Source organism: Miniopterus natalensis, chromosome 3, assembly GCF_054644295.1.
Source record: "Miniopterus natalensis isolate mMinNat1 chromosome 3, mMinNat1.hap1, whole genome shotgun sequence".
Classification (NCBI taxonomy): Eukaryota; Metazoa; Chordata; class Mammalia; order Chiroptera; family Miniopteridae; genus Miniopterus; species Miniopterus natalensis.
The window spans coordinates 94,411,307-94,427,418 of record NC_142083.1 but is presented as its reverse complement, the minus strand read 5'-3'; the positions used below and the strand labels follow the sequence as shown (position 1 = coordinate 94,427,418).

Here is a 16,112-nt window from a genome sequence, read left to right as displayed (position 1 = left end):
CTGATGAGTGTGAAATTGTGTGTCCTTTCAGTTTCCTCGGTATTTCTCTGATTATGGAGGAAGCCAATCACTGCATATGGCCATTCAGGTGTGTCTTCTAAGAATGGCATGCAGAGTTGTTGGGTTTTCCCCCCATAAATGCTTTGTTTCCTTTGTCCCACACCATTCCTCTGAATTAATATTTCTTCTTCCTGGAATAATTCCTTCAATAATTCTTTTCATGAGTGTCTGCAGGTGATAAACACTCTTCATGTTTTCTGTTTTGTAACATCACTATTTTTTCCTTAATGTTGCATGATAGTTTATCTGGGAATAAAATTTTATATTGATGGCGATTTTTCCTCACCACTTTAAAGGTATTGCTCCAGGTTCTACTACCATCTATTGTTGTCAATCAGAAATCTGCTGAGTCTGATAGTCATTTCTTTTTTGGTTAAACTAACACTTGTCTCTGCTGGCTTTTAATATTGACATTTTGCAGTTTTACTAAAATGAGTTTAGGTGTAGGATTCATTTGTATTTATTCTGTTGAATTTTCACAGGGCACTTTCCACTGAGGATTCACATTTTTCTTCGATTCTAGAAAATGCTTCGATATTTATGTACAAATATTGCTTTTTAATTTTCCCAGACAGGTTTTAGTTTCTAATAAAGGGTTCTGAATTTCTAATAAGCCTCTGAAGTTAAAGGCTCTCAAACCATCTTCCCAGAATCTTAAAAGCTCTTTCACATTTTATGGGGGGTTTTAAAGCTCCTCTGTTTCTGACGTGCTGATGTTGAAAACCGAACAAGCTGACACTCAAACACACTCTGAACGTGGCCCTCTGCTCCTTCAAACCCCTTCCAAGCTCACACCTCATCTCTGTCCCCACCACCTCTCTCCCACTGCCTGTCACTCCTTCCCCCTAACCCCCACTCTTTTTTATTATTTTATTTTATGTTTTTTTTATATATAACCCTCACTCTAGCTCATGTTTCATGAGCTAGGCCTGGGCAACTCAGCCAATCAAACCCTCCTCAACAGGTCCAGGCTGGCTGGACCACATCCTGCATCACTCCAGCTTCATCTTCAGTACTCACCTCCACACCATGTCCCACACTCACCGCAGTGTTGTGTGTATGTCGGTCCTCACTTCCCTGTGGCCTCCAGGAGTCCAGGAACCAACTCAGTGAACTCCTTACCCCCAAGACCTTGTCCTCCGTGGGCACATTTGATCAAGGATAATTAAGGAATGGAGGGAGGGAAGGAGGGAAGAGACAGGTAGGAAATGAGGGGGGGGGAGAGAGAGGGAGAGAAATATAGAAAAGTAGAGAAGGGAAATCAAAAGAAGGAGGGAGGGAGGGAAAGAGGGAGGGAGGGAATGGGGACACTGAGGGAAACCCACATGAGCTCCCAGAAATGCTGTCACATGGACCAGTACCCCCAGAAGACCTTCCCCTGCCCAAACGTGGAGACCTGGAGCCCAGGGACCTCTCGGGGAGGTCTCCACTGCTCCCTCAGTTAGCACCATGATGAGTCCATGCCGCTATCCCAAGCCAGGATTTGGAGCTGGCTTTTCCAAGTTTAATGGGAAACAGAGGGTGAGCAGGAGGCCATGTGTCCAGGCCCTGGCCCACCCTACTGTTGAGAGACATCAGCCTTCGGAGCATCTTCCTGTCTCTCCCACCGTAAAGTCAGGGAGGCGGGGGGGGGGGGGGGGACCAAGAGGGCAGGAAGGTCTCAGCACTGTAGAGGGTGAGATGAAGAGTTGGGTTTGGGAAGATGAGGCTGGACTTGGGAAAGAAGCAGGGCTGTCAACAAGGAAGACTGGGGGTCTCCCCCTCATGCAAACCCCGCCTGGCCTCATCTAGGATCCAGGGGACGGAGGGACATACTGCCGGATCCAGGAAATGTAGCTCATCACTCGGGCATACACCCCAGGGAAGTCACGATGACCACATATGTCTCCCCAGCTCACAATCCCTACCTGGACCCAGGTGCAATTCCAGCTGCACACCAGGGGACCCCCGGAGTCACCCTGTGGGGAGAGACAGGACTCAGCAAACACCTCCACATGTGCCACTGCAATGGGGCTTTTCAGTCCTGATTCCACGGACTGGGAAGGGACAGAGGACAGAGGGAGGGGCAGCCGGGGTCTCACCTGGCAGGAGTCCTGGCCCTCGCTCCCAGCACACAGCATGTCATCTTTGATGATCTCGCCAAAGCTGTTTGACGAATTCTGGTAGAGCTGGTTACAGACCCGGTTCTCCACGATGGGAACCGTCACCTCCTGCAGCTGGTAGGGCGGGGGCAGCGGTGCTGTAGGGAGGGGCTGGCTGAGAACCAGGGCTGGTCCAGGGCTCTGCTGCTTCCCAACAACACAGGTACCCCTTCCACTCCTGCCGGGCCACCCCTGGCCATCAAAGAAGGCACAAAGGGCCCCCTGGGAGCCCTGACCCTTGGGTCTAGAAGCAACTACACCTGGCTCTGGGACTCAGCTTCCCATATCGACTGAACCCGCTCAGTTCTAGGACGCAGAACTTCATCAGGGTCTGGTCTCCACATGCCCGAGGACAGGCACCGAGGAGAGAGTGTTATCCCAGGATTTTCTTTTTTTTCCTTGAAAAGGAATCATCGAGGGCTCATCCCAAAAAAATGCATTACAACAGGGAGGAAACACGTCTGAACCAATGGGTCCAGGTTTTCATTCTGGTTTAGCGACAACACCAAGTGTTACACCATCAACATCATAAGGGCACCAGAAGGAGAAGAGAGACAGCAAGGGGTTGAGAACCTGTTTGAAGAAATAATGACTGAAAACGTAAATATGTATAATAAAATGGCAATAAATATTTACCTCTCAATAATCATTTTAAATGTGAATGTGTTAAATGCTCCAATAAAGAAATATTGGGTAGCTAAATGGGTAAGAACACTCGTATTTATGCTGTCTACAAGAGACCCACTTCAGATTGAAAGACACTCAGGGACTGAAAGTAAAGAGATGGAAAAAGATATTTTAAGCAAGTGGAAATTAAAAGGAAAAAAAAAAAAGCTAGGGTAGTAAAACTTACATCAGACAAAATAAACTTTGAAACAAAGGTTATAATCAGGAACAAAGAAAGACGTTACACATGATAAAGTGATCAGTCCAATAAGAGGATATATAATCCTTTTAAACATTTAGGAGACAGTGCTGGGGAGGCGGCCTGGAGCTCGCAGCCTGAGTGTAATGCAGGTCTCAGCCCAGAGACAGAGAAATCAGGCTGCTGCTGGCCCTCCCTTTAGCCAGGAGGAGCAGAGAGACACCGGGAACATTCCTGCAGGAGTGTCAGTATGCACTGCGGCTGAACCCAGTGACCTGGGCAGGGATGAAGCACAGAGGTGTAGCCATGACTGTGACAATCAGCATTCTAGACAGAGAAACAAAGTCACAGAGCCTGACCGCCACCCCTCACTCCCCCGAGGGCTCATCTTTCCTCGCCCTCCCAGAGCTAGCAGCAGGTCCCAGAAGAAGCTGTAGCAGTGAGCACATTATGTGTAAACCTAAGAACTGGTGCTGCAGAAATATTTTTCCCTTGAGCAACAGGCACACTCTGCTACTAATACCAGGGCTGAGTGGAGATACAGAAGGGAGGCCTCTGAGGTCTGCCAGTCATCATTACTGGAAGAGCAAAGCAACAAAGGCAGTGGTCAGCTTTCCCCAGCTCACTTTACCCCACCCATCGGAGCTGCACTGCCTGGAGCATCTGGCTGCAGGAGAAAGCCCTGGGATTTCATGGATTTGGAAACCCCATTTCCTACTACATTCCCCCGTCAGGTTGGTCCCCTGAGACCAAGACAAACTTAACACAAAGGAGGTGCCCACCTTCCCAGGGAACACAGGACATTTTCCATCACCCTGCAAAGATCTTTGAAAAGCCAGAGCGGTGCAAGAGATTTAAAAAACTTGTGCTTCAGTGCCACATACTAGAAAACAAAGAAGTGCCAATCATACATAGATGCCTAGACTGAGCAGAAACCCATCAGCTACCTTGAGTAACCAAGGTAATGAGGTAGCTCAGAAAGAAAATGAAAAATTACCAGAAAGTAAACTTAAAAGACATATAAATATGTGATCTAAATGACAGAGAATCCAAGATTGCAGTACTGAAAAAACTCAACGATGTACAAGAAAGCACAGGTAGTTTAATGAACTCAGAATAAAATCAGTGAACAAAATTAGTACTTTACTAAAGAGACTGAAACTTTAAAAAAAGAGCCAAATAGAAATTCTGGACTGGAAAAACTCAATGAAAGAGGTGAGAATGAACTAGCGAGTTTAGAAAAGAGAGTTGATCAGATGGAGGAAAGATTTAGTGATATTGAAGATATAAGTCTAGAAGTGATCCAGAGAGAAGAAAGACTTCAGAGTCAAAAAAAAAAAGAAAGAAAGAAAGAAAACTCTGAGAACTATCAGAAAGAGCAAAATAAAACTAATGGACGTACCAAGAGAAGAGAGGGAGAAGGGAACAGGGAGTCTGTTCAAACAAATAGTTGAGAGAACTTCCCAAACCTATTGAAAGAGCTCGATCCTCAAATCCAAGAAGCAAACTGGATACCTCAACGCCTCAATCCAAAAAGGCCTTCTCCAAGGCACATTTTATTAAAACTGTCAAAAATTAATGACAAAAAAAGAATTCTCAAGGCAGCCAGGGAAAAGAAGACAGTAACCTATAAAGGAAAGTCCATTAGATTAGCACAGGGTTCCTCAGCAGAAACTCTTCAAGTTAGGAGAGTGGAATCAAATATTTGTACTGAGAGAGAGAAATTACCAGTCAAGAATAATATATCCAGCAAGGTTATCCTTTAGATATGAAGGAGAAATAAAGACTTTTCCAGACATACAGAAGCTGAGGGAATCTACCACCAGAAGATCTCCATTGCAGGGAAAGTCAAGGGGTTATTCTACCTGAAACAAAGAATTTAAGGTCACAAAGCTATGAGTAAGATCACCAACAGGCAGACAGAAGCAGGATATTACAATCCTTTTTTATTTTTATTTTTAATTTATTTGAGAGAGAGAGGGGAAGGGGGAGAGAAACATTAATTTGCTGCTCCACTTATTTATGCATTCATTGGTTGATTCTTGTATGTGCCCTGTGATCAAACCTTGGTGTATCGAGATGATGCTCTAACCAACTGAACTACCCGGCCAGGGCCACAGTCCTTTTTTAGAATAGGGTACTATACACTTAAATATCACATAGAGGTTAAAGGAGGTAATAACATTAAAAAAGAGAAAGAAGACAATTAGCGGTGCGACTTCAGGTGCTGTTAGGGGGTTCCAGAAAGCCTGAAAGACCCTCATGGCCTAGAAGAAGCCCAAGCTCCACTATCCGAATGGGAGAGGACAGATGGAAACTGTACGATGGGTTTTAGCTGCCTCCGGAGCGGAGTTTGGTGAAGAATTTTTGGAAACAAAACAACAGTTGCAGAAGCTGCAGGATGGCAACCACCTGCTGTTGCAGCAAGTGCCAATGGTTGCAACTGACTGGATGAAGTCGGTCCAGACCCAAAGCATCCTCCGCTACCTCGCGGACAAGTGCAGTCCCCTTGGCAAGGGCCTCAAGGAGAGAACCCTGACTGACAGGTATGTGGGGGGGACGCTGGATCTGCTGGAACTGATTGTCATGCACCCTTTCCCTAACCCAGCCGATCAACAGGAGGAAGGGGCTAGCATGGCCAGGAGGCTATACTCCAATACTTCCCTGTGCCTGAAAGGTCCTAAGGCAGCGAGGACAAAGGCTCCTCGAGGGTAATCAGCTGAGCCTTGCAGCCCATTTTGGCTCTAGAGGAGAAAATTCCCAATATCCTGTCTTCATTTCCTCACTTCCAGGAGTACACAGTGAAAATGGGTAATGTTCGCACAATTAGGAAACTCCTTGAACCTGGCAGCAAGAAGAAGCCTCCTGCTGATGAGATCTGCGGGAGAACCGGGAGAACTTTCTACAACGTCCTTATGCCAGGAAACAGCACATACGCTGAGGGAGAACTTGCCCCTAGGGGTCGCTGCGCCCGCAGCAGCATCTTAATTGACGCCAGGCTGCCGTGGTCCCAGCTCTGTCGAGGTGCTATGTATGTTAATTGGTTCTTTCATGTCAAGGAGATCTGTTCTAGAAACACTGACATTTTTTTGTCCAGTGAATAATTACTATGGAACCTTTTTCTGAAAACTTTTTTGAAGAGGCTGGCGTTTCAGTCAGATCGGATCTGAGCTCGTTTCCTGAGAACAGGGCTGGCAGGACCTCATGTTCTGCCCCCTGAGCTTCTTTTCTCCCCTCTTTATCTCATGCTAACGCCTGTCTGGCCTCTTCCTAATTTTTAGCGTCTAATGACAACAGAATATCTAGTGAATATCTCTCCTCTGAGCTACAATAAATCCATGGGAGTAATGAATGCAGTCGATATTAACCAAAATAAAGAACTTGCGAATCAAAATTTAAAAAAGACAATAGCTAATGCAATTTGGAAATGAACTCAGAGCACAAATAGGGATAATTTCTGACAACAAAAACACAAAAGGGGAGGGTGCTAAAGGTCTGAGTTTGCAAAGGGGGATGGAGATTAGATGCATTTCGAAGAAAAAGCACTACTGTATGCATGAAACTTTCCTTTACATAAACCTAATGGTAACCACACACAGAAAACCCCAAAACCGAGACACATAACTTAAAAAGTACAAAGGGCAAGAGCCAACAGAGACAGAGCTACCAGAAAACAAAAGCTACAATGGCCATGGGAAATCCTCGTCCAGCAATGATTACTCTAAGTGGCGATGGACTGAACTCAGCAGTACAGAGGCACAGAGCAGCAGAGTGGGTCAAGAAACAAAACCCCAGCACATGCTGCCTTCAGGAGACACATCTCAGCTGCAAGCACAAATGTAGGCTCAGCGTGAAAGGGCGAAGATTCTCCAAGGAAATAACACCCACCAAAAAGCAGGTGTAGCCACTTCTGAGAAGATAGATTCCAAGATAAAAAAAGGTAACAAGAGACCAGGATGGACATTTTATAATAATAAGGGGGAACACTACATCAAGAAGGCATGACACTTCTCAATATACAGGGCTTCCCCAAAAAATATATACACGCTTTAACAACTGATAGCTCAATTGATGTTTCTCTCTCTTTGGATTTAACCCATTGGAATTAATAATTATTCAAAGCGTGTATACATGTTTTGGGACACCCTGTGTGTGCTCCCAATCAGGGAGCACCAAAATACATAAAACAACTACTAACAAAAATAGAGAGAGAAAATGACAAAAACACAATCATAGCAGGGGCCTTAAATACCCATTGACTGCTATAGACAGATCATCCAAACAGAAAATCAATAAAAAAAAAATCAGCCTTAAGTGGCACATTAGACCAAATGGACATAATTAACATTTAGAGAGCCTTTCACCCCAGAACCAGGTTATACTTTCTTCCCCAGTGCACGTGGAGCATCGTCAAGGACAGGCCGTAGGTTGGGACACAGAACAAGGCTCAACAGGTTTAAGGAGACTGAAATCATGCCAAGCACATGCTCCGACCACGATGCTTTGAAATTAGAAATCGACTGCAAAAGGGGAAGTAAAGAAACCCACAGATATGTGGAGATTAAACAACATGCTACTAAAAAATGACTGGGCCAAAGAAGAAATAAAAGGTGAGATCAAAAGATATGTAGAGACAAACGAGAATGACAATGCCACAGATCAAAGCTCCTGGGATGCAGGGAGAGCAGTCATGAGGGGGAGGTTTATATCGCGACAGGCCTATCTCAGGAAACAAGAGACACCCCAAGTCAATAACCTAACATCACATCTTAAAGAACTAGAAAAAAGAAGAACAGCCCTGGCCGGTTTGGCTCAGTGGTTAGAGTGTCAACCCTCAGGCTGAAGGGTCCCGGGTTCGATTCCGGCCAAGGGCACGTACCTCAGTTGCAGGCCCCATCCCTGTCCCAGTGCATGTGGGAGGCAAGCAATCCATGTGTCTCTCTCACAGCGATGTTTCTCTCTCTCTTTATTTCCTCCACTCTCTCTGAAAAGCAATGGAAAAAATATCCTCAGGTGAGGATTTTTAAAAAAAGAAAAAAAAAGAACAAAAGCAGCCCAAAGTCAGCAAAAGAAAAGAAATCATAAAAATTAGAGCAGAATTGAATAGAGAACAAAAAGACTATACTTAAAGTTAATGCAACAAAGAGCTGGTTCTTTGAACAAAGATTAATAAAATAGACAATCCTCTGGCTAAACTCACTAAGGAAATGAGAGAAAAGACTCAAATAAGCCAAATTAGAAATGAGAGAGGAGAGGTCACCACAGACACTGCATGCTCAGCAGCTGAGCATCGACCTCGGATCCAGGAGATTGGGGTTCGAGTCCAGTTCAGGGTACATGCCCGGGTTGCGGGCTTGATCCCCAGTTGGGGGCGTGCAGGAGGCAGCCGGTCAATGACTCTCTCATCATTGATGTTTCTCTCTCTCTCTCCCTCTCCTTTCCTCTCTCTGAAATCAATAAAGATATATTAGAAAGGAAGGAAGGGAGGGAGGGAGGGAGGGAGGGAGGGAGGGAGGGAGGGAGGGAGGGAGGGAGGGAGGGAGGGAGGAAAGAAATACAAAGGCTAACACTAGAAGACTATGAAAGACTATATGCCACCAAATTCAACAACCTAGAAGAAATGGGCAAGTTCCTAGAAATCTATAACCTTCTTAGACTGAATCACAAAGAACTGGAAAATCTAAATAGACCAATCAACAGTGAGGAAATTGAAACAACCATCAAAACCTCTCAAAAAAGTAAAAGCCCAGGACCAGATGGCTTCATTAGTGAATTCCACCAGACATTCAAGGAAGATATGACGCCTACCCTTCTCAAACTCTTCCAAAAACTTGAAGAAGAGGCAATAGTTTCAAACACATTTTCTGAGCCAACATAACCCCGATACCAAAACCTGGCCAGGATAACACAAAAAAAGAAAACTACAGACCAACGATCTCTGATGAATACAGGTGTAAAAATCCTAAACAAAATGCTAGCACATCGAATACAATAATACATTTTTAAAAATACATCACAATCAAGTGGGGCTTGTTCTAGGGATGTGAGGATGGTTCAACATATGCAAATCTATCACTGGAATACACCACATCAACAAAATAAAGAAAAAAATTATATGATCATATCAATAGGTGCAGAAAGAGCATTTGATAAGATACAACATCCATTTATGGTTAAAACACTCAATAAAACGGGTGTAGCAGGAAAATACCTCGACACAATAAAGGCCATATACGTATGAGAAACCCTCAGCTAATATCATACTCTACGGTAAAAAAATGAAAGCTTTTCCTCCAAGATCAGGAACAAGACAAGGATGCCCACCCTCACCACTCTTACTCAACATAGTCCTGGAAGTCCTGGCCAAAGCAATAAGGCAAGAGAAAGAAATTAAGGCATCCAAGTTGGGAAGGAAGAAGTAGAACTGCCGCCTTTTGCAGATGACATGATTCTGTATATAGAAAACCCTAAAGACTCCACCACCAAAATATATATATATATATATATTTCTGATATATATATCAGAAACAATAAGCAAAGACAGTAAAGTCGCAGGTACAAAATCAACGTACAAAAATTTCTCTGCATTAATATATACTAACAATGAAATTATAGAAGAAGAAATAGAAAAAACAATTCCTTTTACAATTGCAACAGAAAGAATAAAATACCTAGGCATAAACTTAACAAAGCATGTGAAGGGCCCATATACTGGAAACTACAAAGCATTATTAAGAGAGATTGAAAAAAACACAATGAAATGGAAGAATCAACATAGTTAAAATGTCCATATTACTCAAAGAATATGCAGATTTAATGCAATCCCCATCAAAAGCCCAATGACTTTTTTAAAAATAGAACAAAAAAAATCATTAGATTTGTGTGGAACCACAAAAGACCCCAAATAGCCAAAGAAATACTGAGGAGAAAGAAGGAAGCTAGAGGTATAACACTCCCTGAATTCGAGTTATTCTACAGCCACAATAATCAAAACAGCATGGTATTAGCGGAAAAACAGACACACAGGCAAATGGAACAGAACTGAGAGCCCAGAAATTAACTGCCATGTATATGGGCAAATGATTTTTTATAAAGGGATCAAAAACATATAATGGAGAAAAGAAACCCTCTTCAATAAATGGTGCTGGGAAAATTGGAAGGCCACATGCAAAAGAATGAAACTAGACTACAGTTCATCTCCATGTACAAAAATTAACTCAAAATGGGGCAAAGACCTAATTTTAAGGCCTGAAACAATAAATTACATAGAAGAAAACATAAGTACTAAACTTACGGACCTTGGTCTTAAGAGAAGAGTTCATGAGTTTGACCCCAAAGGCAAGGGAAGTAAAGGCAAAAATAAACAAATGGGACCATCTCAAACCAAAAAGCAAGGAACCTCCAGCAAAACCAAAAGGCAACCAACCAAATGAGAGAAGATATTTACAAAGGACAGCTCCAAACTACATAAAGAACCCATGCAACTCGACACCAAACAAACAATCCAATTTTTAAATGGGCCCAGGACCAAACATTCTCCCAAGAAGACACACAAATGACCAACGAATATATAAAAAGGTGCTCAACCTCGCTATCTATCAGGGAGATGCAAATCAAAACCACAATGAGCCATCACCTCCACCTGTCAGAGTGGCTGCCATCAAAAAACCAAAAAACAACAAGTGTGGGCGAAGCTGTGGAGACAAGGGAGCCCTCATGCACTGTTGGGGGGGTTGCAACTTGGTGCAGCTGCCCTGGAAAGCAGCATAGAGGCTCGTCAAAAAATTAGAGATGGAGCTGCTTGTGACCCAGCAATTCCAGTTCTGGGTGTATATCCAAAGAAACCCAAAGCACTCATCGGAAAGAACGCATGCACCCCTATGCACCCCTACACACCCCTATGCACCCCTATGCACCCTGCAGTGTTACTTACAATAGCCAAGGTTTGGGAGCAGCCCAAGTGCCCACCAATGGACGAGTGATAAAAGCATGATGCTACATACCAGGTGGGGCAGAAGGAGGTTTGCAGTCGTGAATAGGTGAAACAGAACTTATTCTTGTGTTATTATTTATTGATTATTGTATTTATCAATTATTTTCCATACAAACAGCTGTAAACCTACTTTTGCCCCTCCCTGCGTGTACAGTGGAATATTACCTGACCGTAAAAATGAAAGCCATCGTACCATTATGCTAAGTGAAATAAGCCAGAGAAAGATAAATACCATATGATTTCACTTATATGTGGGATCTAAAGGACAAAATAAACAAAATAGAAACAGCCTCATAGAGACAGAGAACAGACTAATGGTTGCCAGAGGGCAGGGGGTCGGGGGCTGAGTGAAAACGTGAAGCAATTAAGAAGTACAAATTGGTGGTTACAAATTAGCCATGGGGCTGTAAAGTACAGCACAGGAGATCTAGGCAATAATATTCAATAACTCTGTACGGTGCCGGGTGGGTATGGAAATATCAGGGGGAAGGCTTTGTAAAGTATATGACTGTCTAACCACTGTACTGTACACCTGAAACTAATACAAAATAATATTGGATGTAAACTGTAATTGAAAAATAAAATTTAAAAAAAGAAAGAATTGGAAACAGACACTCTGACAGGTGCTTGAACACACAGGGTCACAACAGCATGATTCACAACAGCCGAAAGGTGGAAACAGTCTATCAGCTCAGGAATGGATGGATAAAGCGTCCCATCCACCCAATGGAATATTACTTGGCTGTAAAAAGGAATGAAGTTCTGACACATGCGACAACGTAGCTGAACCCTGAAAACATCATGCTAAGTGAAAGAAGACAGACAAAAAAACCACACGTGGTATGATTCATGTTGATATGAAATGTCCAGAACAGGCAAATCCGTAGACACGGAAAGTGGCTTCATGGTGGCCAGAGCCTGGAGCGGGAGTTAGCATTCGGTGGGGACGGAGCTTCTGCCTGGGAGCCCGAGAGTTCTGGAGGCGGACGGCGGGGCGGGCCGCACAGCATTGTGAGCGTCCCGAATGCCACTGAACTGTGCGCTTAACAATGGTGGAAATGGTAAATTTTTGTTATATATATTTTGCCACAATAAAAAGATGGAGGATTCCCCAAAATTGCAGAGAATAAAGGCTTTTCAGCAAAGCCACAACCACACATCCAGCAGGCTACCCTGCGTCTCCACTGCCCACCAGGCCTTACCTCCAAGTCTGATGTAACCCCAGCCGGTCACCCAGCACATCTTCCTCTCAGGGACCTTTAGAGAGGCAGGTGGCAGGGTGACTAGGTTGATGTGCTCGGAGAGTGTCACAGGGGCCTCCAGTTTCAGCAGGGCGATGTCCGCACCTCCCTCGGCAGACAAGCTCTGGTTGAACTCGGGGTGGCGGATGACCTGAGTCACGTTTGTCGGTTTGTCATGGTCATAGAGTCTCATCCGCCCAACTTGAACCCTGAAGCCACCAGCCTCCAGGTCCTCCCTGGGGGAGAGGGACCAGGAGCTTCTCTGAGGAGGCTAGGGGCAGGACCAGCCTCGGCACAGCAGCAGGAATGGCGCTGGCCACTAACAGTGGCTGTCCCCGAGGCCCGGGGCCCTGCCCCAACGCCCTCCTCTCACCCCCTGCGTGTTCCCCACCCCCGCCCCACCAAAGGGGCATCAGGCCCATTGCTCACCGCTGGGTGCAGTGGGCAGCGGTCAGCACCCACTGGTGGTGGATGAGGGAGCCCCCACAGACGTGCTGCCACAGCTCAAGCCCCTTGTTGTACCGTCGGAGGCTGACCTGCCAAGGCCATCGCCCGGTGGGGGCATCGTGCGTCCCCGCAATGCCACCCTGCGGCCTCCCTGAGCCAGGATCTGGGAGGCAGAGAGGGGATGCCATCGCGAACCCCAGCACAGCCTCCCCCGCACTCAGCCCCTCCCGAGCAGTCCAGTCGCTCTCACCCTGAGCTGACGCTGAGCGGCCTGGGCAGCCTCAGGCAGCAGATGGGGACAGGTGCCGGGACTCACCTGGGAACAAGGGCACGGAGCCGCCCAGGCCTGAGAGGGTCAGGAACAGCAGCCACAGCATCTGTGGGGATGGGCAGGGGCCTGGGTGAGACCACCAGGGGCTAGGGCCCTAGTGTGGGGATGGAGAAGCTGGGGTCCGAGCAGGGGTGTCCTCACCTTGATGGACCCTCCTTGGGCCTCTCTGAGACCCTTTATTCCCTGGCACGGGAAGGGGCAGGCAGGGGCAGGCCCCTGGCTGGGCTGTGGGCGGGAAGTGAAGCTTCTCCTTTCTCAGGCCCACCCCAGGTCGGCGAGTCAGTCAACAGGCCTGGAAGAGCTCCTGCTGGGCCCTTGCCCAGCTTCCCACCAGACCTGCCACCAGGCTGTCACTGGGCAACAACCACACTCTAACTGCACGGATCTCAGCCATAAAACACACCCAGGCCGGCAGAAGCGACCAGAAGAGAGAGTGTCAGGAGGGTCAGGTCTGCTGGAAGGAGCCCTGGAGCGCTGGGCCCAGGGACGCACAGACACCAGGTGCTGGGCCACTCGGGCCACAGGGCAACTCTCGAATCTGTTGAACTCCGTGAGGCAGGCGTGGAGCACGCCACCATCTGACTAGAGCACGGCAGGCCACTACCTTCACTGCTGCCATCTGACTGGCATGTGGCCTGTGGTCACCCTCACTGCCACCAGCTGAGGGCCGTGGCACACCGTCCTCTCTGCAGGTTGAACTCTCCAGAAGCTGGAGACAGGGTGTTTAACACAGGGTACAAATTGGGGCGAGGCACCCGGAAGGCAGGTGGATGGGGCAAAGCTGGGCGAAGGGGGAGGCTGGAGCACAGTGCAGGGCTGACTAAGCCCTGACCGGCCCAGGGGGGACCCAGTGTCCCTGGCCCTCGCTGAACAAAATCCAGGCCCTACATCATCCTACACTAACCAAGGGGGCCTTGACCAGGAGCTGCCAGCCTCCCAGACGCAGGCCATCAAGTTCTGCCCTGAAAGGGGACCTGGAGGCCAACCTCTGTGTCGGGCACAGCCCACCCCCTTCTGCCTCGTGTGTTGAGGACAGCTGCTCAGAGCTACGGAGGAGTTCCTGCCCAGGGAAGCTCAGAAGGAGAAGATCAGGGTACAACTGAGGCTGACAGGGCCCCCTCCACTGTCCACCTAGATCCTAACTTTGCTACTAACTGTGGACTCTGGGTCTTACCTGGTAGCATGACCCAGACCCTCATCCCTGAGAATCTGAGCTCTGTCTGGTCACATGAACTTCTCAGGCCAGGTGACTGCACTTGTCCATCTGCCATCACAATTGAGGAGGTACCAAGGGACACGCAAGTGCCTCTCATCTTCCCTACCCCCCATTGTGACACAGCAGCCTTTCCTCTTCTTGGTGGTCAGTGTCATTGTCCCTACCAAGATGATGGCACTTCTTGTTCACTGGCCTCTAGACACAAGGAACCCAGTGTGCCCAGACACCAGCTGTAACTCACAGCTCAATAATATTCTTCAACGCAGGCTGCATGGGCCTAGTCGTCACTCCCCCGCCGGGGCTTGCCCATCACCAATACTTTTAATACCATCATGTCTACTGTGTCCTGCAATGCAAGTGACAGCCTGGACCCGCAGCAGAGCCCTTTCTAGCACTGGGGACCCCTCAGAACTGGCAGCCTTTTGTGTCACCAACTTTGCAGGCTGGAGCGGCCCTCAGGTGTGGAACATGCTGCTTCCTTCCCATGAGAGGTGCAGATGTCATCACTGGTCTGTTATCGTGGCGGGGGGGGGGGGTCCCCGCATGCTTGCCCGTGGGACTCCTGAATATTGAATGTGGCAAGCCCCTGTACCTCTTCAGGGTTGCTCTCCCCCTCTCAGAAGCACGCAGCCTGATTGGCACATAATGTCACCAATGAAGTAGATCAATGTGGATCAGCGAGGCCCAGCGCCTCAGAACCTGACCTCGCTTGAAAATAGGGTCAATGCAGATGTAACTAGTTAAGATGAGGTCAGACTGGAGCAGGGTAGGCCCTAAATCCAATGATGGGTGTCCTTGTAAGAAGAGGTGAGGACGCGGAGAGACGCAGAGGACACCAAGAGGGGTGGGGGGAGGGGGAGATAGGGCGACGCATCCACAAGCCAAGGATTCCCAGCACCGCCAGAAGCTGGGAGAGGCGGGAGCCTAGGATTAGGTGCGGCCCCAGGACAACTTGATTTCGGACTTCTGGCCCCCAGACCATAAGAGAATGAATTTGTCTCGTTTTAAGACTCACCCCCACCCCCGTCTGTGGGCTTTTGTTACTGTGAAGCCAGGACACTAGCACAGGTGGGAGAGCCTGACAGTGTCTGAGGTGTGTTTTTCCACCTTGAGCGAAGGGCATGGGCCTAGAGGGAATCTCCATTCCAAACCCCGAAGGTGTCTCTTGCTCATCTCAGACAAGAGGAGGGGACCAACACCTGTGGGCCCCACCCCAGAGTCCCCATGGGCACTGGCCTGGCCCTAGAGGGGCCTCTTTTGGGGAACAAAGCCTTGCTGGCTCAGTGCTCCCCCACACCCACCTCTGCCCGCCCAGGGCTCAGATAGAAAAGATCTCAGAGGCCAGAGGCAACCACTTGCCCACCTCCAGCCAGGAATCCTGGCTCAGCCCACCATGAATTACTGCTGAGCCCAGGAAGTGAGGCGCTCTGGTGGTGATTCCAGCCGAGACAGAGGGGCAGAGCCCTGTGCCCGTCCTCAGGGGACAGAGCCCTATTAGTCCACCGTGTGGCCCTGCCTGCAGATAGCCCCAGGCTTGGGTTTGTCTAACTCCAGCCTTCCCTACAACACCAGGTCCTAGACATTCTCCCTCCCTCAGAAGCTCTGGCCCATGAGTCTCCCAGATCCTCATTCTGTGTGTATTTTTTAAAAATACGTTTTTATTGATTTTAGAGAGAAAGGAAGAGAGAGGGAGAGAGAGAGAGAAACATCAATGCACCAACATCCATCGGCTGCCTCCTGCACGCCCAGCACTGGGGATCGAGCCTGAAACCCAGGCATGTGCCCTGACCAGGAATCGAACCAGATACCTCTTGGTGC

At 47.6% G+C, this 16,112-nt stretch overlaps 1 protein-coding gene and 1 pseudogene across 1 annotated transcript; one reads left to right on the top strand and one right to left on the bottom strand.

The window, feature by feature from the left end:
- Positions 1–1,847: 1,847 nt before the first annotated feature.
- LOC107533339 (mastin-like) lies at positions 1,848–13,124 on the bottom strand. The gene is made up of 5 exons (XM_016207994.2): positions 13,064–13,124; positions 12,730–12,910; positions 12,262–12,536; positions 2,142–2,299; positions 1,848–2,018 (listed from the first exon to the last, which is right to left on the bottom strand). Exons 1-5 carry the CDS (start codon positions 13,122–13,124, stop codon positions 1,848–1,850), a joined length of 846 nt encoding a protein of 281 aa, XP_016063480.1.
- Positions 5,329–6,170, top strand: LOC107533322 (glutathione S-transferase A4 pseudogene; annotated as a pseudogene).
- Positions 13,125–16,112: the final 2,988 nt, after the last annotated feature.

Coding starts and splice junctions, on each gene's coding strand:
- LOC107533339 (XM_016207994.2), bottom strand. CDS start 13,124: ATGCTGTGGCTGCTGTTCCTGACCCTCTCAGGCCTGGGCGGCTCCGTG. Junction 12,911..13,063: donor CTCCGTGCCCTTGTTCCCAG/GTGAGTCCCGGC, acceptor TCTGCCTCCCAG/ATCCTGGCTCAGGGAGGCCG. Junction 2,300..12,261: donor GGGTTACATCAGACTTGGAG/GTAAGGCCTGGT, acceptor CCCTCCCTACAG/CACCGCTGCCCCCGCCCTAC.